The 23,365-nt window shown below is 51.5% G+C and overlaps 2 protein-coding genes across 3 annotated transcripts in view; one reads left to right on the plus strand and one right to left on the minus strand.

Moving 5' to 3' along the window:
* Positions 1–8,796: 8,796 nt before the first annotated feature.
* Positions 8,797–19,557, plus strand: Sh2d7 (SH2 domain containing 7). The gene is made up of 6 exons (XM_070042784.1): positions 8,797–8,972; positions 10,791–10,880; positions 12,680–12,845; positions 14,201–14,413; positions 15,813–16,457; positions 17,656–19,557. The coding sequence occupies exons 1-6, from the start codon at positions 8,797–8,799 to the stop codon at positions 17,698–17,700; spliced, it is 1,335 nt and encodes a 444-aa protein (XP_069898885.1). The 3' UTR covers positions 17,701–19,557.
* Positions 19,558–19,652: 95 nt separating this feature from the next.
* Positions 19,653–23,365, minus strand: part of Cib2 (calcium and integrin binding family member 2) — an 18,922-nt gene continuing 15,209 nt past the window's right edge. For both annotated transcript variants that reach the window (XM_070042785.1, XM_070042786.1), the window contains exons 5-6: positions 20,491–20,686; positions 19,653–19,833 (exon numbers count right to left, since the gene is read on the minus strand). In XM_070042785.1, coding sequence (XP_069898886.1) covers positions 19,812–19,833; positions 20,491–20,686 — 218 coding nt within the window. In that variant the 3' untranslated portion in view covers positions 19,653–19,811. The remainder of the gene's footprint in view (positions 19,834–20,490; positions 20,687–23,365) is intronic.

Below are 23,365 nucleotides of genomic sequence, written 5' to 3' on the forward strand. Positions count from 1 at the left end.
AAACAAAGGCAGCACCAGCTCTGACCAGTTGGCCTCTGACCACAGGACATGGGTGTTTGAGAATCTCAAGGCCTACAAAGCTCAACAGGTCATTCAGTTGCCCTAATCTGGCATTTGACCTCCCCAAAATTTAAGTAAAACATATCCCCAAAGTCACATAGGAATGGTGCATGTGCTCTGAAAAGGGGTGACCCTGCACCTTGACTACAGTTCAAATGGGAGTTGGTAAGGGGAAAGGGGCTGGGAAAAATTTTCCAGAAGTTTCTGGATGGATCTAGATCCATCCAGTTGGTGGGTTGTCCCAAACCACCCACGGCAGAGAGTCCCTGGTCTCCACACACCTCCCCAGCCTCTGCTCCATGCATCTGACCGGCATTGGGATATCTTACATCAGCACTAGGCCTGGTCTTGTTGTAGGAAGCTCTGGGGATCTGGAATATTCTGGAAAAAATTAGTTTCAGCCAAGGATCCAGGCTCAGAGAGCCTGTTTCCGTTGCCCACCTCACTCTGGAAGCCGGCGGGCTTCATTTGCCTACCAAATCAGCAGGCAAATCTACACACCGTCATGGATCTTGTCCCAGAAGGGAGGGATTTGTGTTGCTGGCTAAGATCCCAGGCCTGGGGAGATAGATAGACCGGGGCTTGGACTGGCAGAGGCCAGAACGAGGGCAGAGGATGGTCAGCTGTGGGATGCCAGGCAGAGACCCCTACGGGTACAGGGAACCAGGCTGTCTGGGAATCAATGCCTGGGCCCCAGGCATTGGCAGAGGCTCTGTATTTCTCCTGCTCCTCACTGTCCCCAAGACTTGGCTCCAGGCCCAGAGCACTGAACTCCTTTCTGCCTTCACCACCTCCTTTCCAGCTCCAGCTCTCAGCCAACTCCAACCAATTGCCTCATTAAGTCAAAGGATCCCTGGAAGGAACCGATGGTGGCTGAGCACCGAGGGTCACGCCTGTAATCCTAGCTACCTCAGGAGGCTGAGATCTGAGGATCGCCGTTCGAAGCCAAGACCCGGCAGGAAGACTGGTGAAATTCTTACCTCCAATAAACCACCACAAAGCCAGAAGTGGAGCTGAGTGCTTGCTAGCTTTGTACAAAGATGTTTACGGACAGTGCCTAGGCCCTGAGCTCAAGCCCCAGGACACACACACACACACACACACACACACACACACACACACGCACGCACGCACGCACGCACGCACGCACGCACGCACGCACTACACAACAAGTTGTATGAGGGTGACAGGCCAAAAGTCAGTCAGCATTCAAGAAAATAGAAAGGTGGAAAACCTTATAACCTCATAAAAACAGATGCTAGGGCTGGGAAGGTGGCTCAGTGGTAGAGCGCTTGCCTTGCATGCATGAGGCCCTGGGTTCGATTCCTCAGCACCACATAAGCAAAAAGAAAAAAGCCAGAAGTGGTACTGTGGCTCAAGTGGTAGAGCGCTAGCCTTGAGCTGAACAGCTGAGGGACAGCGCCCAGGCCCAGAGTTAAGGCCCCACGACCAGGCCCCCCCCCAAAAAGAAAGAAAGAAACATGCTAGAATGAGTAGGGAAGGTATTTTTATTTATTTGTTGTTTTCTGAGCTTGAACTGGAGCTTGAATTCAGGGTCTGGGTCCTGCCCCTGAGATTTTTCACTCCACACTGGCGCTCTACCACTTGAGTCAGCTCCGCTTCCAGCTTTTTGCTTGTTACTTAAAGGTCTCATGGACTTTCTTGCCTGAGCTGGCTTCGAATTGCCATCCTCAGATCTCAGCCTCCTGAGTAGCTGGGATTACAGACAGGAGCCACTATCATCCAGTTTAATTCTTTTTTTCTTTCTTTTGTTTTTTTGGTGCTAGTTCTGAACTCAGGGCCTGAGTGTTGTCCCTGAGATTTTGGGCTCAAGGCTAATGTTCTCCACTTGAGCTGTTGCTCTTTTTTCCAAAAAGAGTCTCAGATTTGTCTGCCTGAGCTGGCTTCAAGCCGTGATCCTCAGATCTCAGCCTCCTGAGTAGCTGGGTTTGCAGGTGTGAGCACCAATGCCTGCTTCCATTCATTTTTCATTAACACATTTTAACTGTATTTTTATCTCTGTCCTTTTTTTTGGTGGGAGGGAGGTACTGGGGATCAAACCCAGGATTTTGTACTTGCTAGGCAGACAGTGCCCAGGCCCTGAGTCCAAGCCCCAGAATTGACAAAGCTCTCACCTCATCACTAGCTGTGAAAGGATGGTGTGAAGGGCTAAGTGAACTTAGAATTTAGTAAACTCCAGGGCTGGGAAGGTGGCTCAGTGGTAGAGTGCTTGCCTAGCATTCATGAAACCCCAGGTTCAATTCCTCAGTACCACATAAACAGAAAAAGCCAGAAGCTCAAATGGTAGTGCTAGCCTTGAGCAAAAGAAGCTCAGGTACAGTGCCCAGGCCCGGAGTTCAAGCCCCAGGACTAGCAAAAAAAAAGAAGAATTTAGTAAACTCCAATTCCAGCTGCCAGGTACATAGAGCAGGTGTTCCCTGCTGGGCCCCTCCAAGACACCTGGTCCCCAGGAGGCTGCAGAACAGGTTTCTTAAGGTGTGGTCCTCTCTCTGCCTCTCATCTTCCCATTACACCATAAACTAATCCCAAATGCATGAGCAACTGACTTGCCATTCTGAAGAATTTGTGTGTGCATATGCGCATGCGTGCATGTATGTGTGTGTACACATGTGCACGCATGTATGTGCAAATACTGGGACTTGAACTCCAAGCTTGGATGCTGTCCCTTCGCTTTTTCACTCACAGCTGGTGCCCTACTAGCTCCACTTCTGGCTTTTTGGTGAGCTCATTGGAGATTAAAGTCTCACAGTTTTTTCTACCCAGGCTGGCTTTGAACTTTGATCTCAGACTCCTTGAGTAGCTAGGATTAAAAGTACCAGCCACCAGTGCCTGACCAGAGTTTGATTTTTGCATGAGACTCAGGAGAGCTGGATTCTCCAAAGAGAAAGCCATTGGAGACTCCCTCTGGGCCGGATTGTCAGAAAGCTGTGGGCTCAGAGCCCCAAAATGAGAGCTTTATGGATCAGAGAGGGCTGGCAGCAGTTTTAGATTATGATAGGCCTGAGGCCCTGTTAGCCATGGAGATGTCCCCTATTTATCCAATATAATCATTTCTAAAGCCGGGCACTGGTGGGCATGCCTGAAATCCTAGCTATTGAGGATCTCATCCAAAACCAGCCATTGCAGCCAGATCCTTGAAACTATTAACACTCAATTAACTAGTCAAAAGCCAGAAGTAGAGGTGTGGCTTAAGTGGTAGAGCACCAGCCTTGGATGAAAAAGGTAAAGCAGGGGCTGGGAAGGTGGCTCAGTGGTAGAGTGCTTGCCTTGCATGTATGAGGCCCTGGGTTCGATTCCTCAGCACCACATAAGCAAAAAGAAAAAAGCTGGAAGTGGCACTGTGGTTCAAGTGGTACAGCGCTCGCCTGGAGCTGAAGGATAGCATCCAGGTCCAGAGTTCAGGCCCCACGACTGGACCCCAAAAAAAAAAAAGAAAGAAAAGAAAAAGGTAAAGCAAGAGTGTGAAGTTGCTGGGCATGGGCGGCTCATGCCTGTAACCCTAGCTATTCAAGAGGCTGAGATATGAGGATCAAGGTTCAAAGCCAGCCCAGGCAGGGAAGTCCGAAAGACTCTTACCTCCAGTTAACCACCAGAAAGCAGGAAATGGTGCTGTGGTTTAAGTGGTACAGCACTAGCCTTGAGCTGAAGAGCTCAGGAATAGAACCCAGGACCAGCGTTCAAGCCCGATGACCAACAAAAAAGAAAAAAAAAGAGACAAAAAAAAGAGTATGAAATCCTGATTTCAAGCCCCAGGACTGGCACAAAAACAAAACAAGAAAAAACGAAAAAGAAGGGAAGAAGGGAGAGAAATCAGGTCATTTTCCCCCCTCTACTCCTCAAGTTCATGAATCAAATTTCTGCTGCTAATAGAAAAGTCACATGGGGCTACGGAAAACGTCTGCACACAGCCACAGGCTTGTGACCCACAGTTAACTCAAAAGCCTCAACTGGCTTTCCACCAGGAGATGGTGGCCAACAATCCCGGGCTGAGCCATGCACTCAGGCAGACAGGGAACATCTCTCCAGAGGTGGCCTGGCTCCTGGGAGGGCAAGTGGAGCAGAGCCCATTAGAAAGGAGTCATGGGTTCAATAATCCATTTCTATTCATTGGTCCCCTAGGAGAAACTTACCAGGAGACAGAAACCCTGGAGGAGGGACAAGGACAGCAATACCTGAGATTCACCAGTAGGGGGCAGACTGGAACTGGTCTGAGTCACAATGCTAAGCTTGTTTTTGTATGTGTGTGCCAGTCCTGGGACTTGAACTCAGGGCCTGGGTGCTGTCCCTATGCTTTTTTTTTTTTCCCCTCAAGGCTAGCCCTTTAGTACTTGAGCCGCAGCTCCACTCCGGCTTTGTTGCTGGTTCATTGGAGATAAGAGTTTCATGGACTTTCCTGCCCAGGCTGGCTTCTAACTGCGATCCTCAGATCTCAGCCTCTTGAGTAGTTGAGATTACAGGCGTGAGCCAAGATTTTGCTGCCACTTCCAGCCCCTGAACTGCTCCGAAGTCAGTGACAATTCCCCTAAGTCCTCCATCCTGGGGTTATACTCAGGACCTGGGTCTGCTGGGCCTATGCCCTGCTCTTTAGCTTTTATAACTCCAGGCTGGTGTTTTTCTACTTGAGCCATACCTTCACTGCTGACACTTGTGTGTGTGTGTGTGTGTGTGTGTGTGTGTGTGTGTGAGTCCTGGGGCTTGAACTCAGGCCCTAGGTGCTGTCCCTTAGTCTTTTCCACTTAAAGCTGCTGCTCTACCACTTGAGCCATACTTCCACTGTCAGCTTTTTGCTGATTAACTGGAGATTAAGAGTTTCACAGAGGGGCTGGGAAGGTGGCTCAGTGGAAGAGCGCTTGCCTTGCATGCATGAGGCCCTGGGTTCGATTCCTCAGCATCACATAAGCAAAAAGAAAAAAAGCCGGAAGTGGCGCTGTGGCTCAAGTGGTAGAGCCTTGAGCTGAAGAGCTGAGGGACAGCGCCCAGGCCCAGAGTTCAGGCCCCATGACCAGACCCAAAAAAAAAAAGTCTTACAGATTTTCCTAGCCAGCTTCAAACCATAATCCTCAGATCTCAGCTAATGCCCTGCTGCTTACAACCTCTCCATTTTTGTCCATGAAGGAACAGAGACAAACAACCACAGAGACAGCAAATGGGGGAGTTGTAGGTCAGTCTGACTCTAGATCCTGGAGCCCCTTCATCATTTTCCCTCCACTTCACTTTAGAAACTTAGAATGGGGGGGGGGGACAGGGCTTCCTGAGGGGGCATTTTCTAGGCTCTGTATCCAGAAGGTGACCACAGGTAATGAACTGACCAGTGGAAAGAGAGTTTTGGCCAGGCCAATCTCTGTCTGTCCCCAGCCTTTTATGGTGGTCACCCCACCCCACACACCTGAGCCTGGTCCGGCATTTTCTGTGAGTGTAAATATAGACTTCGAATTTGCCTAACTTACGGAATCCTCAGCCCTGATCCGTGGTCACCTGGGTACTGGCCTCTTTTTCTACACAAAGGCTTTGTCTTCTTATGCAAATAACCCAGGTTCTGCCCATAGAAGTTTCTAGGGCAAAAGGGAGGAGGAGAAAGGAAAAAAAAAAAAAGCCTTATGGAAACTCTTGCAATGCATTTCTTTGTATTTGCATATTTCCAGGACCACACTTTGGCAGTGAACTGACTCTGGGCTGCACCCCAGTAACCTCAGCCTCTTTTGAAATCTATGAACTTTTGGTCAGGAAAAAATACATATTAATATCTCTCTCTCTCTCTCTCTCTCTCTCTCTCTCTCTCTCTCTCTCTCTCTCTCTCTCTCTCTCTCTCTCTCTCTCTCTCTCTGTCTGTCTTTGTCTCTCTGTCTTTATCTCAGTCTTGGGGCTTGAACTAAGGGCCTGTGGTGCTGTCCCTTAGTTTTTTTGCTCAAGGCTGGAGTTCTACCACCTTGAGCCACAACTCCACTTCCAATTTTTTGGGTGGTTCTTTGAAGATAAGAGTCTCACCTCTTTCCTGCCTGGGCTGGCTTTGAACTGTGATCCTCAGATCTCAGCCTCCTTAGTAGCTAGGATTACAGATGTGAGCCACTGACATCTGGCTATATTTATTCTTCTTTTTTATTTTTTTTAAGTATTGGGGATTGAACTTGGGGCCCCAACCTTTCAAGACAGGTGCTCTACCACTTTATCCACACCTCTAGCCCCCCTTTTTTGTTGGTTGTAGGGCTTGAACTCTGGGCCTGGGCACTGTCCCTCAGCTCTTCAGCTCAAGGCTAGCACTCTACCACTTGAGCCACAGCGCCACTTCCGGCTTTTTTCTTTTTGCTTATGTGGTGCTGAGGAATCGAACCCAGGGCCTCTGGCATGGAAGGCAAGTGCTCTACCTCTGAGCCACCTTCCCAGCCCCAGGTTCTTACTTTTTGACTCAAGCCAGCCTGGAATGCAATCTGCCTATTTGTGCTTTTCCGATTCACTGAGATGACAGGCATACATAATCACATCCAGTCCCTGGTTGAGATGGAGTCATACACACTTACTTTTGCTCTGGCTGACTTTGAACCATGATTTCTTGATCTCTGCCTTTCAAGTAGTGAAGGTTACAGGCTTTGTCCGCCTTACCCAGCTCTCAGACGAGAATTTTCAATGCACAAAAGTAAAATCCACAGATGGACAATTGTACTTTGTTACAGGAAAGTAGCATTTATCAAAGTATTTGGGATAGAAAATAAGATGTGTTTCTGTGGTAATCTCAGATGAGGTCAAATTATTATAATTGTGAGGTAATGATGAGCAAAAATATCTCAAGATATCTGCCATAGCTATAGTGCAATAAGAAAATATCTGTGTGTGTGTGTGTGTGTGTGTGTGTGTGTGTGTGTGTGTGTATACTGGGGCTTGAACTCAGAGACTAAGTGCTGTCCCTTAGCTTTCTTGCTCAAGGTGATGTTCTGCCACTTAAGCCACAGCTCCACTTCCAGCTTTTTTTTTTTTTTTTACAGACTTTCCAGCTGGGGCTGCCTTTGAACCTTGATCCTCGGATCTCAGCCTCCTGAATAGCTGGGATTTAACAAGCTTGAGTCACCAGCACGAAGCTTCTCTGTGATTTCTATTGGTGACCCAGTGACCAGAGCAGAAAACATCAAGTGGGGCTTATTCACTGTGTTCAAGGAAGGAAATGCTAAGCACCAACGTGTAGCTAGAGACCACATACCAAACAATCTCACAGCTGCTTTACTCTTCCTCTCCATCCCCCACCTCTACAGAGTTCTAGAAACCCCCATCCTTGCCAGTTCCAGCAGGCCTGATTTCCCTGATTGTGGCAGCAAATACAGAAAAGTCACCTGGTTGTCAGCCTGGGTTGGCTTCCAACCACGATCCTCAGCTCTCAGCCTGCTGAGTAGCCCAGATTACAGGTGTGAGCTGCCATGCCCAGCCCATGTACTTGCCCTTATTCTGATATTATCTGCAGCATTTCCTTCATGCTCCCGCAAAGCAAATATGGTTAGCCCTTGTGTAGATGTAGAAGACATGGCTCCGAGGGGAGGCGGAGCCGAGGGTTGGGGGTGGGGTGCAGGTTTGCTCCATGCCTTTGCCTTTCCTTAAAACCACATGCATTGCACATACCCCCAAACACATCCTTATCGTGATTGGAGATGACTCATGATGAGTTGTAATAACAGTAATGATGATGATGATGATGATAATTACCAACACTCTGTGTTTTAAAGACTTCCTAGCTAGCATGGTTCTGGTCATCTTCACCATCAGTATTAAGGCAATCGCTTTGTTTATGTTGTTCGAAACCCTTGTTCAAAAGAATTAACTCATTGACCCTTCCTAACAGCAAACAGGTGGCCATGGCGCCAATGTGGTTGGTCCCCCACAAACCAAGCTGTGTTGGAAGCTGGGTCCTCAGGGTGGCAATGTTGGGAGGTGGGGGGGAGACCTGTAATGGGCGGGGCCTCCCAGGAGGCGTGTCATTGAGAAAGCAATTAACATAGCTCAGCCTGGCACCAGTCATCCTAACTACTCAGGAGGCTGAGATCTGAGGATCATGGATGGTGGTTCAAACCCAGCCCCAGCAGGAATGTCTGTGAGACTTCTCTCCAAGTAACCAAGTAACCACCAAAAAAGCCAGAAGCTAGAAGTATGGCTCAAGTGTTAGAGCGCCAGCCTTGAGAGAAAAAGCTAAAGGGCCACACTTAGGTCCTGAGTTCAAGTTCTAGCACTAGCACACACACACACACAGAGCAGTTTGTGTGTCTTGATGGCCTCCCCTCCCCCCCTGCTGCTTCTGCCCCTCCATTCATGTTCTCTTTTTTGGGGGGGAGGGGGTGTCAGTTGTGGGACTTGAACTCAGGGCATGGGCACTGTCCCTGAGCTTTTCTTATTCCAGGTGAGCACTCTACCACTTTGACCCACAGCACCACTTCCGGTTTTCTGGTGCTTCATTAGCTATAAGAGTCTCATGGACTTCCCTGCCCGGGCTGGCTTCGAACTGCGATCCTCAGATCTCAGCCTCCTGAGTAGCTAGGATGACTGGCATGAGCCACCAGCACCTTAGCCATCCAGATGTTCTGTCCCCAAGGTATTATAGGAGAAGCAGGTGCCAGCACAGGGGTGACAATGGGGCTCCTGTGTGCTGTGGGAAGGTGTGGTCTCAGGCAAATGAGCTGGAGCACCCACAGATATAAAAGATCCTTGTAGATTCTGCCTGCACCCCCAGGACTGGCCAGCATGGAGGGCAGCCTGGAGCAGCTCAGTCTGGGGAGTCGGTCTGAAGGATGGGCAGATAAGGAGTCTGTGGCCGAGCTCCGGGAGCTGGCGGTGAAATGGTTCATGGAGACGCAGGCTCCGGTCATCCTGCAGAACGGGGTGCTGCCCCCCTGGTTCCACGGCTTCATCACCCGCAAGTAAGGTTTCATCTCCCTGGAGCTGCTGTGTCTACTTGGGCAGAAGACATGTCTTTGGCAGGCCTTGTAGACTGGACAGTGTCTGGGGGCGTGAATTCAAGTCCTGCGGCACAACCCAGGGCCAGACCCAGATAGACCGACACCTCAGAGGTGACTCGCTCGCACCAATTTTCGTGTGAGTTTTTTGTCTTTTTTTTTTCTTGTTGTTTTTGTTTTTGGTGCTAGTACTAGAGTCTGCACTCAGGGCCTTGTACTCTTGCTTCGATCCTTCATTCAAGGCTGGCACTTGACCACTTGAGCCACACCTCTACTTCTGGCTTTTTGCTGGTTCATTAGAGATGAGAGTCATACAGATATTTTTTTTTTTCTACCAGGGCTGGACTGGCTTTTAACCAGCATCCTTACATCTCAGCCTCCTGAGTAGCTGAGATTACAGGTGTGAGCAACTGGCACTCAGAATTTTTTTTCTTTCTTCAGTGCTTGAACTCAGCCTGGGTGCTGTGGCTGAGCTCTTTTTGCTCAGGGCTAGCACTCTACCACTAGAGCCACAGCACCACTTCTGGCTTTTTGTAGTTAAGAATCTCAAGGCCTTTTCTGCCCGGGCTGGCTTGGAACTGCTATCCTCAGATCTCAGCCTCCTGGGTTACTCTAGTGACAGGCGTAAACCACTGGTACCTGGGTCACTCAGTACTTTTATTTATTTATTTTTTTGGTTGGTCGTGGGGCTTGAACTCTGGGTCTGGGCGTTGTCCCTCAGCTCTTCAGCTCAAGGCGAGCGCTCTACCACTTGAGCTACAGCGCCACTTCTGGTTTTCTGGTGGTTTATTGGAGATAGGAGTCTCACGGTCTTTCTTGCCCGGGCTGGCTTTGAACCGCGATCCTCAGATCTCAGCCTCCTGAGTAGCTAGGATTACAGGCGTGAGCCACCAGCGCCCGGCTCACTCAGTACTTTTAATACTCTATCTGTGGTCTTTTTTTTAAGGCTGCCCCTTTTCTGGTCAGCAGGGCCCAAAAGTCTTAGGTTCAAGAATGGCTATGTCTTCCCCTTGCCCCGTGCTGAGTGGAGACCTTGGAGGGGGAATGAGGGGCCAGGCCAAGGAGGGCTTGTCTCTTGGATGGCTGCTGTTGGGGATAGGGGGTGGTGGTGGAGGGGAGGGTGGAGCCACAAAGCTATGAGACAGACAGAAAGAGGCCCAGTTGAGCACACTTAGACCAGCTGGATGCCAGTGGCTCACGCCTGTCATCCCAGCTACTCAGGAGGCTGAGATCTGAATATCATGGTTCGAAGCCAGTCCAGGCAGGAAAGTCCCTGAGACTCTTATCTCCGATGAATCACCAGAAAACCAGAAGTGGCGCTATGGCTCAAAGTAGTAGAGCGCTAGTCTTGAGCAGAGCAGGCAACTCTTTCCTTGCAGGAAATTTGTGCAGTGTGCATGGCACACAGGTGTAGGTAGCAATCCCAAGGGGGCGTTCCCTCATCTTCCTTTTCTTTTTTGCTGATCCTGGGGCTTGAATTCAAGGTCTTGCCCTCATGCCTGGTTTTGGTTGGTGTTCAAGGTTGGTGCTCTACCTCTTGAGCCACACTTCCAGCTTTTTGCTGGCTCATTGGAGATAAGAGTCTCCCAGACTTTCCAGCCTGAGCTGACTTTGAACTGTGATCCTCCTATCTCAGCCTCCTGAGTAGCTGGGATGACAGATGTGAACCACCAGCGCCCGGCTTCCCTCCCGGCCCCTTGTCTTAGAAGTCTCCAGTTGTAGCTTACTGCCCGTGGCTCAGAGGAGTCCAGGCCCTCAGTTAACGAGCTGTGCTCTGCCCAGACAGACGGAAGAGCTCCTCAGAGATAAAGCTGTGGGCTGCTTCCTCATCCGTCTCAGTGACCAGGCCACCGGCTACATCCTGTCCTACAGGTAACTGGGGAAATGATTGGGAGGGGCCAGATTGCCTCAGGCATCTGTCAATGGAGCCTTCTCCACGAGCCCAGAGGTCCAGCAAGCCCGCACAGCTCTGCTTGTATTGGTGGGCCCCAAGAAATCCCTTCAGAAAAGCACTGACTAGCCGGGTGCCAGTGGCGCACGCCTATAATCCTAGCTACCCAGGAGGCTGAGATCTGAGGATTGTGGTTCAAAGCCAGCCCGGGCAGGAAAGTCTGTGAGACTCTTATCTCCAATAAAAACCACCAAAAAACCAGAAGTGGTGCTGTGGCTCAAGTGGTAGAGTTCTAGCTCTTGAGCAAAAAAGCTCAGGGACAGTGCCCAGGCCCTGAGTTCAAGTCTTACAACTGACAAAAAAAAAAGGAAAAGGAAAGAAAAGAAAAGGAAGGTGTGATTGTGGTGGGGAAGATAGAGGTAAGATGTTGGGTCCTAAAGCCAGGCGCTGGTGGCTCACGCCTGTCATCCTAGCTACTCTGGAAGCAAAGATCTGAGGATTGTTGTTCAAAGCCAGCCCAAGCAGACAAATCCAAGAGACTCTGTTCCCCAATTAACCAGCCAAAAAATACAATAAAAATAAAGCCGGAAGTGGAGATGGGGTTCTCTTGCTAGAGACCAGCTATGAGCACAAAAGCGGAGACAGTGAGACTCTGAGTCCAAGTGCTCATAGTGGCACACACTCACACACACACACACACACATACTACACACTTCAGGCTCCTGGGAGAGAAAGAATGGCAACTGGGAACAGCCTCAGGGCTCAGACTGCAGGCACTGACGGCCGATCAGATTCCTGTTTTGCCGGAGCCTCCAAGTGCGTAGGGAGGGGGCTGGAAATCAGCCCAGAGGTATGGGGTGAGGAGGCCCTGCCATTGGCTGGATGTGGGGGGGGCGGGGCCTGAGGTCTGAGCTAGGCTGGAGCATTGGGAATTAGGGTCTTGTGTTTTTGCCTGGACTGGTCTCTGACTTTGATCCACCTACATCTGCTTCCCAAGTAGCTGGGATTATAGAGGTGAGCCCCTGGACCCAATGGTAGTCATGTTAAACATAGTTCTTTTTGTTCTGTGAAATGCTGTGGTAGGCATTTGTAAACAAATAACATTTTTTGGTTTGTGTGTGGGGGGGGCAAATCTGACATTTGGTGCCTTTTGTTCCCATTTATTTGCTCAAGGCTGGCATTTTACCACTTGAATCAGGTCTCCAGCCCCACCTTTTGCTAGTTGGCTGGAAATGGAGTCTTGTGAACTTTCCTGCCTGGGCTGGCCTCGATCCTCAATCCTCAGATTTTAGCCTCCTGAGTGGCTAGGATTACAAGTGTGCGCCACCCATGCATAGCTTAAAATGAGCATTTTTCAAAAATCTTTTCTGCCTTAGGCTTGGCTTTGCTTTTTTCTTTTTTTTGTCAGGGGGCTTGAGCTCATGGCCTGGGCTCTGTCCCTGAGCTCTTTTACTCAAGGCTAGCACTCTACTACTTTGAGCCACAGAGCCACTTCTGGGTTTTCTGGTGGTTCAATGGAGATAAGAGTCTCACAGATTTCCTGCCGAGGCTGGCTTTGAACCTTGATCCTCAGATCTCAGGAGTGAGCTACCAGCGCCTAGGTCTTTGGGTTTGTTGTTGTTGTTTCCTCCACCTAATGAGATCATCGGTAGAGTGCCAACTTATAACAAAAGAAAAAGATATCCAAATGGGGCTGGCTCCAAGAAATACAAGCAGAGGATGGGCATGGGGTTGGGGACAAAAGCCTGGGGTGGGGGACAGTGTCTGTGTCTCTCCACAGGGGCAGCGATCGCTGTCGCCATTTCATCATCAACCAGCTGTGGAACCGGCGCTACTTGGTCTCTGGGGACACCCTCAGCCACCGCACCCTGGACGAGCTGGTGCGCCATTACCAGGAGGTGCAGTTCGAGCCATTCGGGGAGACCCTGGCTGCTGCGTGCCCCCGGGTAGGCCCTCTCCTTTCCCTGGGGGTTCGGGTGGCAGGGCAAGGTGTCCAGACCTGGGGTGGGCATCCTCCGAGTGCAGGCCCTTCCTGGTCCTATGTCCTGCTGTTCAAGGAGGCTGGCCATGATGTCACCATCCTTATGTTCAAAGTGGAGGCAGGTGCTGAGCACTGGTGGCTCATGCCTGTCATCCCAGCTACTCAGGAGGCTGAGATCTGAGGATCAGGGTTTGAAGCCAGCTCAGGCAGAAAAGTCTGAGAAATTCCAATCTCCAATAAAATACTTAGAAAAAGCCAGAAGTGGCCGGGCGCTGGTGGCTCACACCTGTAATCCTAGCTACTCAGGAGGCTGAGATCTGAGGATCGCAGTTCAAAGCCAGCCCGGGCAGGAGAGACCGTGAGACTCCTATCTCCAATGAACCACCTGAAAACCGGAAGTGGCGCTGTGGCTCAAGTGGTAGAGCGCTTGCCTTGAGCTGAAGAGCTGAGGGACAGTGCCCAGGCCCAGAGTTCAAGCCCCAAGGCCGACCAAAAAAAAAGAAAAAGCCAGAAGTGGAGCTGTGGCTCAAGTAATAGAGTGCCAGCCTTGAGCAAAAGAAGCTCCCCGAGTTCAATCCCTAGGACCAGGAAGGAAGGAAGGAAATAAGGAAGAAAGAAGAAAGAAAAGATGGATGGAAGGAAAGAAGGAAGGAAGGAGGAAGCCAGGTTCAGTGGCTCACGCCTGTAATCTAGATACTCAGGAGGCTGAGATCTGAGGATCTTGGTTCAAGGCCAGCCTTAGCAGGAATGTGAGACTCTTATCTCCAATGAACCACCAGAAAACTGGAAGTGGCACTGTGGCTTAAGTGGTAGAGCACTAGCCTTGAGCTGAAGAGCTGAGGGACAGCGCCAGACCCAGAGTTCAAGCCCCACGACTGGAAAGAAAGAAAGAAAGAGAAGGGAAGAAGGAAGGGAGGAAGGAAGGGAGGGAGGGAAAAAGAGAGAGAAAGAAGGAAAGAAGTCTGGGAAGGTGGCTCAGTGGTAGAGTGCTTGCCTAGCATGCATGAAGCCCTGGATTCTATTCCTCAGCACCACATAAGCAGAAAAAGCCAGAAGTGGTGCTGAGGCTCAAGTGGTAGAGCGCTAGCCTTGAGTAAATGAAGCTCAGGGACAGCGCCCAGGCCCTGAGTTCAAACCCCAATAATGGTAAAAAGAAAGAGAGAAAGCAAGAAAGAAAAGAAAGAAAGAAAGAGAGAGAGGAAAGGAAGGAAGGAGGGAAGGAGGGAGGGAAGGGAGGAAGGGAGGGAGGCATAGAGGGGGTGAGGGCACTTCTGGCCACAGGTGTCTGATATGGCACCTTCTGCGCCCCCCCTCTCCCAGCTGGAAGACAAGGATGTCTACGATGCTGTCACGCTGGGCCTCCATCAGCCCAGCGTGGGCCCCGGCAGTCCCTCAGCTCTAGCGTCCCCTGTGGTGGCCCCCGACAAGCCGCCCAGCCCACGGCCCCCTGCCAAGCCCCAAGTGTCCTTCCTACACTCCAAGAAGAGCGTGGAGGCCAGTCCTCAGGCGCTGTCCAAGGAGGAGAGCGTGGAGGTGAGGAGGATTCGTTGGGGGAGGTGGTGTCACACCACAGGCAAGGCTGGAGAGGCCATGCTGAGGCCATGCTGGCCTGCTGAGTACCAGGGGCAGAGACATGTAGTTCTGGCTAGGAATCACCCACAAGGTTGCCCTGGGCAGTGGTTGAGTTTGTTTCGAGCCCGGCTGGGCCACTTTCTTACTGTGTGACTTTAACCAAGTGAGGTAACCTCTCTGAGCCTGTTTACCATGCCTGAGCTTCTTGCAAGAGAGAATGCTAAATCTGGGTGCCAGTGCTTTTGCCTGTAATCCCAGCTACTCGAGAGCTTGCGATCCGAAGATTGAAGTTCAAAGCCAGCCCAGGCCAAAAAAAAAAAAAAAAAAAAGTCTATGAGACTTTTATTTCCAGTAAATCAAAACAAACCAGAAGTGGAGCTGTGGCTCAAATGGTAGAGCACCAGTCTTGAGTAAAAAAAGCTAAGGGATAGGGCTGGGAAGGTGGCTCAGTGGTAGAGCGCTTGCCTTGCATGCATGAGGCCCTGGGTTCGATTCCTCAGCACCACATAAGCAAAAAGAAAAAAAGCCGGAAGTGGCGCTGTGGCTCAAGTGGTAGAGCGCTTGCCTTGAGCTGAAGAGCTGAGGGACAGCGTCCAGGCCCAGAGTTCAGGCCCCACGACCGACCAAAAAACAAAAACAAAAAACAAGAAGCTAAGGGATAGTGGTTAGGCCCTAGTTCAGACATCAGTACTGGCACCAAAAAAGGGGTGGGGGTGTGGGGGAAATTCATGAATGATGGACATGAGTGTGGGCCACTCTGAAGGAGGAGAGAGCCCTTAGGGGATGGGGCTAGTGCAGGTGGAAAAGCAGCCGGAAGTGGAGCTGTGGCTCAAGTGGTAGAGCACTGGCCTTGAGCATAAAAGCTCAGGGACAGTGCCCAGGCTCTGAGTTCAAGTCCCGGGAATGGCACAAAAATGAATAAATAAATAAGTAAATTCCTAGGATCACAAGAGCCGGGCGGGACTCTGAATGTCATATGCCCACCCTTGTCTGGAAAAGTGAGATAAATTGAGGCCAAGCCAGAAAGTTCAGCCAACTTGAAGATGTCTAAGCAATCTTCATTGGTATTTTCGCTTGTTTGTTTGCTTGCTTGCTTGTTTTCATGCCGAACTCAGGGCCTTGTACTCTTGCTTAAGTCTGGCACTCAACCACTTGAGCCACAGCTCCTCTTCTGGCTTTTTGCTGGTTTGTTGGAGGTAAGGTTCTCACAGACTTTCCTGTCCAGGCTGGCTTTGAGCTGGGGATCCTCACATCTCAGCCTCCTGAGTAGCTGGGATTACAGGCGTGAGCTACTGTACCTGACTCACACCCCTCACTTCTGCCTTTAAGACATTCTCCCTCCTCCCCTCCCCGCCCCCAGGCCTCCACCAGGATGCCCCAGCTCCCCGAGAAGAGCGCCTCTCTATTGGAGGAGTCTCTTGCAGGTCCCAATGACATCATCTACGTAGACATAAGAAAAATGAACCGCGCACGACCAGGCCCAAGCCCAGAGATGTCCAACAAACATGGTAGCCAGGCCTGCTCTCCTGGCCGAGAGACCCTGAGGAAACTTCCAGATGGAGACCAGAACAAGGCCGAGGGCCCAGACCAAGGTCAACCAGCGTCTCCTGCGTCCTCAGGATTCATCCTGCCCCCCAGCTACGAGGCCCTGGGGCCCCAGGCGGCTACAACCTGGAGGCACAGGTTTCTGAAGCTGAGTCCGGAGGCCCAGCCCAGCCCGGAGGACGGCTCTGCAGATGCCTATGAGCTGGTGCAGACCGGCGGCCTCCAGCAGGCCTGGGACCCGGCAGGCCACAGAGGCTGTACCTACGAGCAGATTCCAGCCTGCTGGAGTCCCCCTGCCAGGCAGCCCCAGCTTCCCGCCAGTACCCCCTACAGCAAACTGTCAGAGCCCGCGGACTGTGGCTATGAGAGGATCTTTGGGGCCCCAGGGGTCCCTGGGCCTGGAAATACCTATGAGCAAATCCCAGCAGACAAGGCCAAGCAGTCCAGCCGGATATCCAAGGTGAGTGGTGAGTGTGGGGCGGGGGAGCCCTCAGGCCACAAGCTAGACAGGTTACTAGAAGCACCTAGAACTTTCCAGGCCTGCTGCTGGTGGAGGCGGTGATGGTGATGAGAGAAATTGCTGCTAGGTTGGGGGTGTGAGGTAGCTGGTATCTGCCTGGCACTGGTGCACACGCCTGTCGTTCCGGCTACTGAGGAGGCTGAGATTTGAGGAAGCCAGCCCGGCAGAAAGGTCTGTGAGACTCTTCACTGAACCAGCAAAAAGCTGGAAGGGGTGGTATGGCCCAAATGGTAGAGCACCAGCCTGGAATAAAAAGGCCAAGGGGAAAACTCAAGGCCTTGAGTTCAAACCCCAGGACCCACCACACACACACACACACACACACACACACACACACACACACACACACACACACACACACACACACACACACACACACACACACACACACACACACACACACACACACACAGTCCTCTGGGGACTTCCAGAGTCCCATTCCATGTTTGTTTTTCCTGTGTGTGTGTATGTGTGTGTCTGTGTTTCTGTGTCTGTGAGTGTGCTGGTCCTGGAGCATGGGCGCTCTACCATTTGAGCCACAGCTGCACTTTGGCTTGGTGTCGTCCATTGCGATCCTCAGATCTCAGCTTCCTGAGTTGCTAGGATGACAGTCCTGAGCCTGCTTAATCCTCAGCTCCTTTTGTTGTTTTTCAGGGTTGGTTTATTTTTGTCAGTGGTGGGGCTTGAACTCGGCCTGGGTGCTGTCCCTTAGGTTTTGTGGCCTACCACTTGAGCCACAGCTCGGCTTTTTATCATTTTGCTAATTAATTAGAGATAAGAGTCTCATAGACTTTCCTGCCGGGGCTGGCCTCGAACCGCCATCCTCAGATCTCAGCCTGAGTAGCTGGGATGACTGAGCACCAGTGCCCAGTACTTGCTAGTTCTTTTCATACTCCTCTTCTGCCTCCCTTCCTTAGCCAGAATAAGGTAAATTGTACCTCTGTGGCTGCAGATGGAGTTTCAGACAATGGGGGAGGTGGTGGGGCAGGGGTGGGTGGGTGGGTAGGAGGGGGAGGGCAGGAAGGGAAGGGCACAAAGTCTTATGTCCTAGCACTGGGCCACTGCAGAGGGTCTCTGAGCTGGAGTCTTTCCTTCCTCTTTGGAGAACCCGCGTCCCAATACCTGCTTCCTCCCACAGCCTGACAAACTCCGGAGACTATTTGACAAGAAACACAGATTCTGATGCAGGCCCAGCATGCGGGGTCCTGGTGCCCAGGCGATGCCAAACGGTTCAAAGGCTCCCCACTCCTTGGAAGCCGTCATGCCCATCCTCAGACCCAACCAGCCGGGATGGAACCAGGCTCAGGAGACACAGCCAGAGACCTGGCTGGGGAGGAGCGGAGCCTGGGGCCACCCGTGACCCTTTCCTGGGTGTATGCTGCTCCTCCAGGACCTCCTGCCCATGCGATGGAGGGACTCTGTCCGAAGGAGAAAGGGGACTCTCCAAAGGCATGGATCAGACAAGTGCACACAGTTCTAGATTGGTTGACTGAGCCTGCATCCCACCATGAAATACTTGCCAAGTGTGTGGGCCAAGGAAAGACTTTTTTTTCTCTTTCCTAACTGGACGGGTGACATCACACAACTGCTTTTGATAAACCAGGGGGAGGAGAGGGTGGCTCACGCTTGTAATTCCAGCTACTTGGGAAGCTGAGACCTGAGGATGGCGGTTCAAAGCCAACCTGGGCAAGATAGTCTGGGGGATTCTTATCTCCAAGGAAGGAACAAAAAGCTAGAAATAATGCTGTGGCTCAAGTGGTAGAGTGCCACCCTTGGATGAAAAAGCCCAGAGGGATAAAAACTAGGTCATGAGTTCAAGCTCCAGACCTGATACAAAACAAAACAAAAACCAACAAAAATAACAAAATTGCTCTGGAAAACCAGACCAGCTCCGATCCTGAGAAAAACCCAGAAGGTCTTGACCAAAGCCTCAATTCTGCTCCTGCCTCAGCGGGTGGGGAGGCCTGTGGCCTTGACTCTGGCCCCCCAGAATTGCCCCCCAGCTCCTCCCTGCACCCCAGTCTCCATAAGCTAGGCAAATCCTGGCCCAACCCTTTTGTGGTATAGATGAGGACCCACACCTAGTGAGACCCTCCGTATGGCAGTCTGGCCGGGCACCATGGCTCACACTTATCATCCCAGCTACTCAGGAGGCTGAGATCTGAGGATCACATGATCAAAGCCAGCCCGGGCAGGAAAGTCCATGAGACTCTTCTCTCCAATGAGCCACTAGAAAAACAGAAGGGGCTCAAGTGGTAGAGCGCTTTGAGAACAAAGAGGCTCAGGGACAGCATCCAGGCCCAAGTTCAAGCCCCACGTCTGACAAAAACAAACAAAGCAGCCATGAAAACACTGCTCAGCCAACATCTTTTGAAGTCAAGTTAGAAACACCTTCGTGGGGTCCGGAGGGTGAAGTGAAGCAATACCCCAGAATGTTCTCCATGTGACAGACACAGGTTTGTGAGACACAGGACTGATTTACTCTTGGTTCACACATCTGTGGCCAGCCCATGGCAGCCGGGCGTCCGTGGCGTGGGGGATTCCGGGGCGGTGACTCGGGGACAGAGACGGAGCCCTTGGACCTACACCTGTACAACTTCGCTTGGGGACAGCGACTGGACAAGGACTGACAGGGCTGGGGCGCAGTCCTGCACTGGGCTTTGGAAAAGAGATTGCATAGCTTGTTGAACCCTGGTGTGCACGACTTTGGGGGTGGCTGGGGGGTCACCAGGCTGTTAGGCTTCCTGCCAACCCCTCCCGGGGAGTTTTCATGTGTGTGTGTGTGTGTGTGTGTGTGAATATGTAGGACTTGAGCTCAGGGCCTGGGCACTATCCCTAAGCTTTCTCATTCAAGGCTGGTACTCTACCACTTGAGCCACAGCACCACTTCTGGCTTTTTTGGTGGTTCATTGGAAATAAGAGTCTCATAGACTTTCCTGCCTTGGGTTGGCTTTGAACCTCGATCCTCAGATCTCAGCCTCTTGAGTCTCTGGGATGACAGGCGTGAGCCACAGTGCCTGGCTGGAGTGGGGGGAGGGTGAGTAGTGAGCCATGCAGTGATCAGGAGACCCCGGAAAAGAACCAGATCGTGGGGTACCCTGGGAAAGGTCCTGTTGCTCATACTCCCTTCCCTGGTTAATTTTCCGTATTTATTTATTTATTTTTTGCTTAAAGGGCCACAGGGAGTGTCCGTGAGTGTGAGTGTGAACCACAGTCCCGCTCTGGGGGTGCGTGAAGGTGACACCCCTGTGCAGACAGAAGTCTGGAGGGGGGCTTCAGGCCCCTGCAGGCTCCTCAGATTCGGATATGGAAAGTGCTGGAAAGAGAGAGAAAAGACAGAAGTCATGGGCAGGGCAGAAGGCTCATCAGAAAAGGAGCTGCTAGTTAGTAGTGTAGGTGTGGTTCAAGTGGTAGAACGCCCGCCTGTGTGAAAGCTAGGATGCGATGCCCACATCCTGAGTTCAAGCCCCAGGATCAGCACAAAAAAACAACAACAAAAGCAAGACCAGGTGCCAGTGGCTCACACCTGTCGTCCCAGCTACTCAGGAGACTGAGATCTGAGGATCCTGGTTCGACGCCAGCCGGGGCAGGAAAAGAAAACTGGAAGTGGTGTTGTGGCTCAAAGTGGTAGAGCACTAGCCTTGAGCAGAAGAGCCCAGGGACAGCACCCAGGCCCTGCGTTCAAGCCCCAAGATTGACCAAAATAAATAAATAAAATCCACAACAACCAGCCCCGGCTGGCTTTGAACCGCGATCCTCAGATCTCAGCCTCCTGACTAGCTGGGATGACAGGTGTGAGCCATCAGTGCCCAGCCACGCACAAGGCCACAGCTGGAGGGGAGCTGGGCCTAGAACCTGCTTGTCTGCTTCCTGACCTGCCCATCAGGGCCTATGGAGGTCCCATGGGCCCACACCATCCATCCCTGCCGCCCCCCCCCCCCCCCGCTCGCGTGGGCGCCCCCTGCTGGCGGACCTGAGGAAGTCAGGCGCCTTGGCGATCATGTCCTCGAAGTCCGCGAAGCCCAGCTTGCCGTCCCCATCCAAGTCCGCCTCCTCGATGACCTTGTCGCACACCAGCACCACCTCGTCCTCGTCCAGCTCTGACTTGGTGAGCCGGGCCAGTGTCAGCTCCAGGTCCTCTTTGCAGATGAAGTTGTCTGTGTTAAAGTCTGCGGGGCACAGGGAGGGCTGTGGAGGAGTTCACCCCTCTCCAAGGAAGCCCTGAATTGCTTCTCTCCTCCTAGCTGGACATCCTGGTCACCCCAACAGATGCTGGAGCCCCCCAGAGCATCTCCAGGCACACACTGGGGAGACAGGATCCTTGTGCCCAGCTGGAGGGGACCAAAGGGACAGATACTGAACACACAAACGTGCCCCAACTGCCAGACACGGGGCTCACACCTGTGATCCAATCCCTCAGAAGCCTCAGAGTAGAAGGATCATGGTTCAAGGTTAGCCAGAGGTGGGGGGGAGTTTGCCAGACCCTATTTTGAAAGGTAACCAGCAAAAACAAGACTGGAAGGTATGGCTTAGAGCATAAGAGCACCACGCTTAAGGTCCTGAGTTCAAGACCTTAGGACTGACCAAGAATACGCAGCAAACAAATATCCTCCAGAACCACTGAATGTATAACCACAGGCTGAGCTAGTTTCAAACTGGAGGTTCTCTGTGAGTGTCAGGCCCTGATCAGATGGCCCCTAGAGTTAACATCCAGAAAAACCAAGTTCTAGAGCAGAATTTGGACTGGGCCTTTTGACTCTATGGTCCATGTTTTCCAAACTGCAGGCCTTCAGTCCAACATGTCGTGCACGATAGCACAAGCATCATGCAAATGGTAAACACAATTTCATCTGCCAATGCAAAAGCCGCCTGTTAAGCGGTTCATGCCTATAATCACTGCTCCTTGGGAAGCAGATCTAGAGGACAGTGAGTTCGAGGCCATCCTAGGCAAAACAAAACGACAAAACAAAAACATACCAAGCTGAGCCTGGAATCCTAAGCGTGAAGCGAGTGGAAATAGGAGGATCCCAGTCCAAGCCAGTGTGGATGTAAAGAGGAGATCTTATTTCCAAAATAACCAAAGCAAAAAAAAAAAGTTGGGGACATGGCTCAGATTGTAGAGTGTCTGCCCTAGCAAGCAAAAAGATCGGACGGAGTTCAGGGGCTGGGAAGGTGGCTCAGTGGTAGAGCACTTGCCTTGCATGCTCAAGGCCCTGGGTTCAGTTCCTCAGTACCATATAAGAAAAAAGCCGGAAGTGGAGCTGTGGCTCAAGTGGTAGAACGCTAGCCTTGAGCTGAAGAGCTGAGGGACAGTGCCCAGGCCTAGAGTTCAGGCCCCAGGACTGGACCCAAAAATAAATAAATAAATAAAAAGATCGGAGTTCAAATTTCAGTACAGAAAATAGTCCTATCAGGAGATGAAAAGCCGCAAGGCTACAATCTCTGTGCACACACAGAGCAGGAAGCGTGGTTTGGTTTTGAGCACCACCTCGGCAGGACACAGCACAGTGGTTTGGAGGGTCGGGGAGGATGGGCCCAGTCCTGGGGTGTGAACTCAAGGCCTGGGGACTGTCCCTGAGCCACAGCTCCACTTCTGACTTTTTTCCTTGGTGGTTCATTGGAGATGACTCTCAAGGACTTTCTTGCCCGGGTTGGCTTTCTATCCTGATCCTTACATCGCAGCCTCCTGAGTAGCTGGGATTACAGGCGTGAACTCTGTGCCTGGCTCAACCACAGAATCTTTCTACTTGAGGAGTCTTCTGCCTGGGTGGCCTTTCCTTCAAGTTTCTGTTGAAGCCTCCACCCTCCCCTACTCCGCGCCCCCCCCCCAAAGTCTTTCTAGATGTAAAGCCCCTCCCCCCACGACCAGAAGTGGTGCTGTGAGTGCCCCTCCTCTTCTTCCTTTAGTGTTTAAGCCTCACCCCCTCACATGGGCCCTTGGATGGGTCCACACCAGAGATGGAGAAAGTGGGAAGGGCAAGACCCTGTCCGGCCACATCTTTGGTCAGTGCTTGTCCTAGAACCCATGTCCTGAGGAGACTGACACCCTTGCCACCCCGGGAAGGCCTCCAGGGTAGGTGAGAGGAGGGGAAGATTCTCTGGACATACTAGCTCTTCTGTCCATTCAGTGAGGGGAAACAGGTCCCTTTGGTGCTCTGTGCACCAGCAGTCCCTCCTGACACCATCGGGTCCTGGATGTAGGCAGCTACAAGCCATGAGGCTACGGCTCACAGAGAATGGACAGGCAGGTGCTGCCTGCTATGGTGTACGGATGTTTCTAGAACAAAATTGCTTTGAAATAAAACATGACACTTTCCAAATGAAAAGACAGCCCTGCATGGCCGTGGTATCTCCTCCCTAGCTCAAAGGTTTTCCCAAAGGTGTTGAGGATGACAGGTTTTTGTTCTTTTTTCTTTTTTTCTTTTCTTTTTTGTCAGTCATGGGGCTTGAACTCTGGGCCCGGGCACTGTCTCGAGCTCTTCAATGGCTTTACCATTTGAGCTACAGCGCCACTTCCGGTTTTCTGATGGTTCACTGGAGATATGAGTCTCATGGTCTTCTTCTGCCCGGGCTGGCTTTGAACTACAATCCTCAGATCTCAGCCTCCTGAGTAGCTAGGATTACAAGTGTGAGCCATTGGTGCCTGGCTCTTTTTTCTTTTCATTTGTTGGTTGTGGGGTTTGAACTCATGGCCTGGGTGCTTTCCCGGAAGGCTTTTTCTCAAGGCTAGCACTCTACCATTTTGAGCTACATACAGCTCCATTTCCGGTTTTCTGGTGTTTATTTAGAGATAAGAGTCTCACAGGCTTTCCTGCCTAGGCTGGCTTTGAACTACAATACTCAGATCT

This window comes from Dipodomys merriami, unplaced genomic scaffold (assembly GCF_024711535.1).
Source record: "Dipodomys merriami isolate MVZ:Mamm:240054 unplaced genomic scaffold, mDipMer1.0.p SCAF_33, whole genome shotgun sequence".
Taxonomy (NCBI): domain Eukaryota; kingdom Metazoa; phylum Chordata; class Mammalia; order Rodentia; family Heteromyidae; genus Dipodomys; species Dipodomys merriami.

Bases quoted from the DNA above. Each gene is read 5' to 3' on its own strand.
- Sh2d7 (XM_070042784.1), top strand. From the start codon at position 8,797: ATGGAGGGCAGCCTGGAGCAGCTCAGTCTGGGGAGTCGGTCTGAAGGA. The intron at 12,846-14,200 runs GTAGGCCCTCTC...CCCCTCTCCCAG, and splicing joins TGGCTGCTGCGTGCCCCCGG to CTGGAAGACAAGGATGTCTA. The intron at 16,458-17,655 runs GTGAGTGGTGAG...TTCCTCCCACAG, and splicing joins AGTCCAGCCGGATATCCAAG to CCTGACAAACTCCGGAGACT.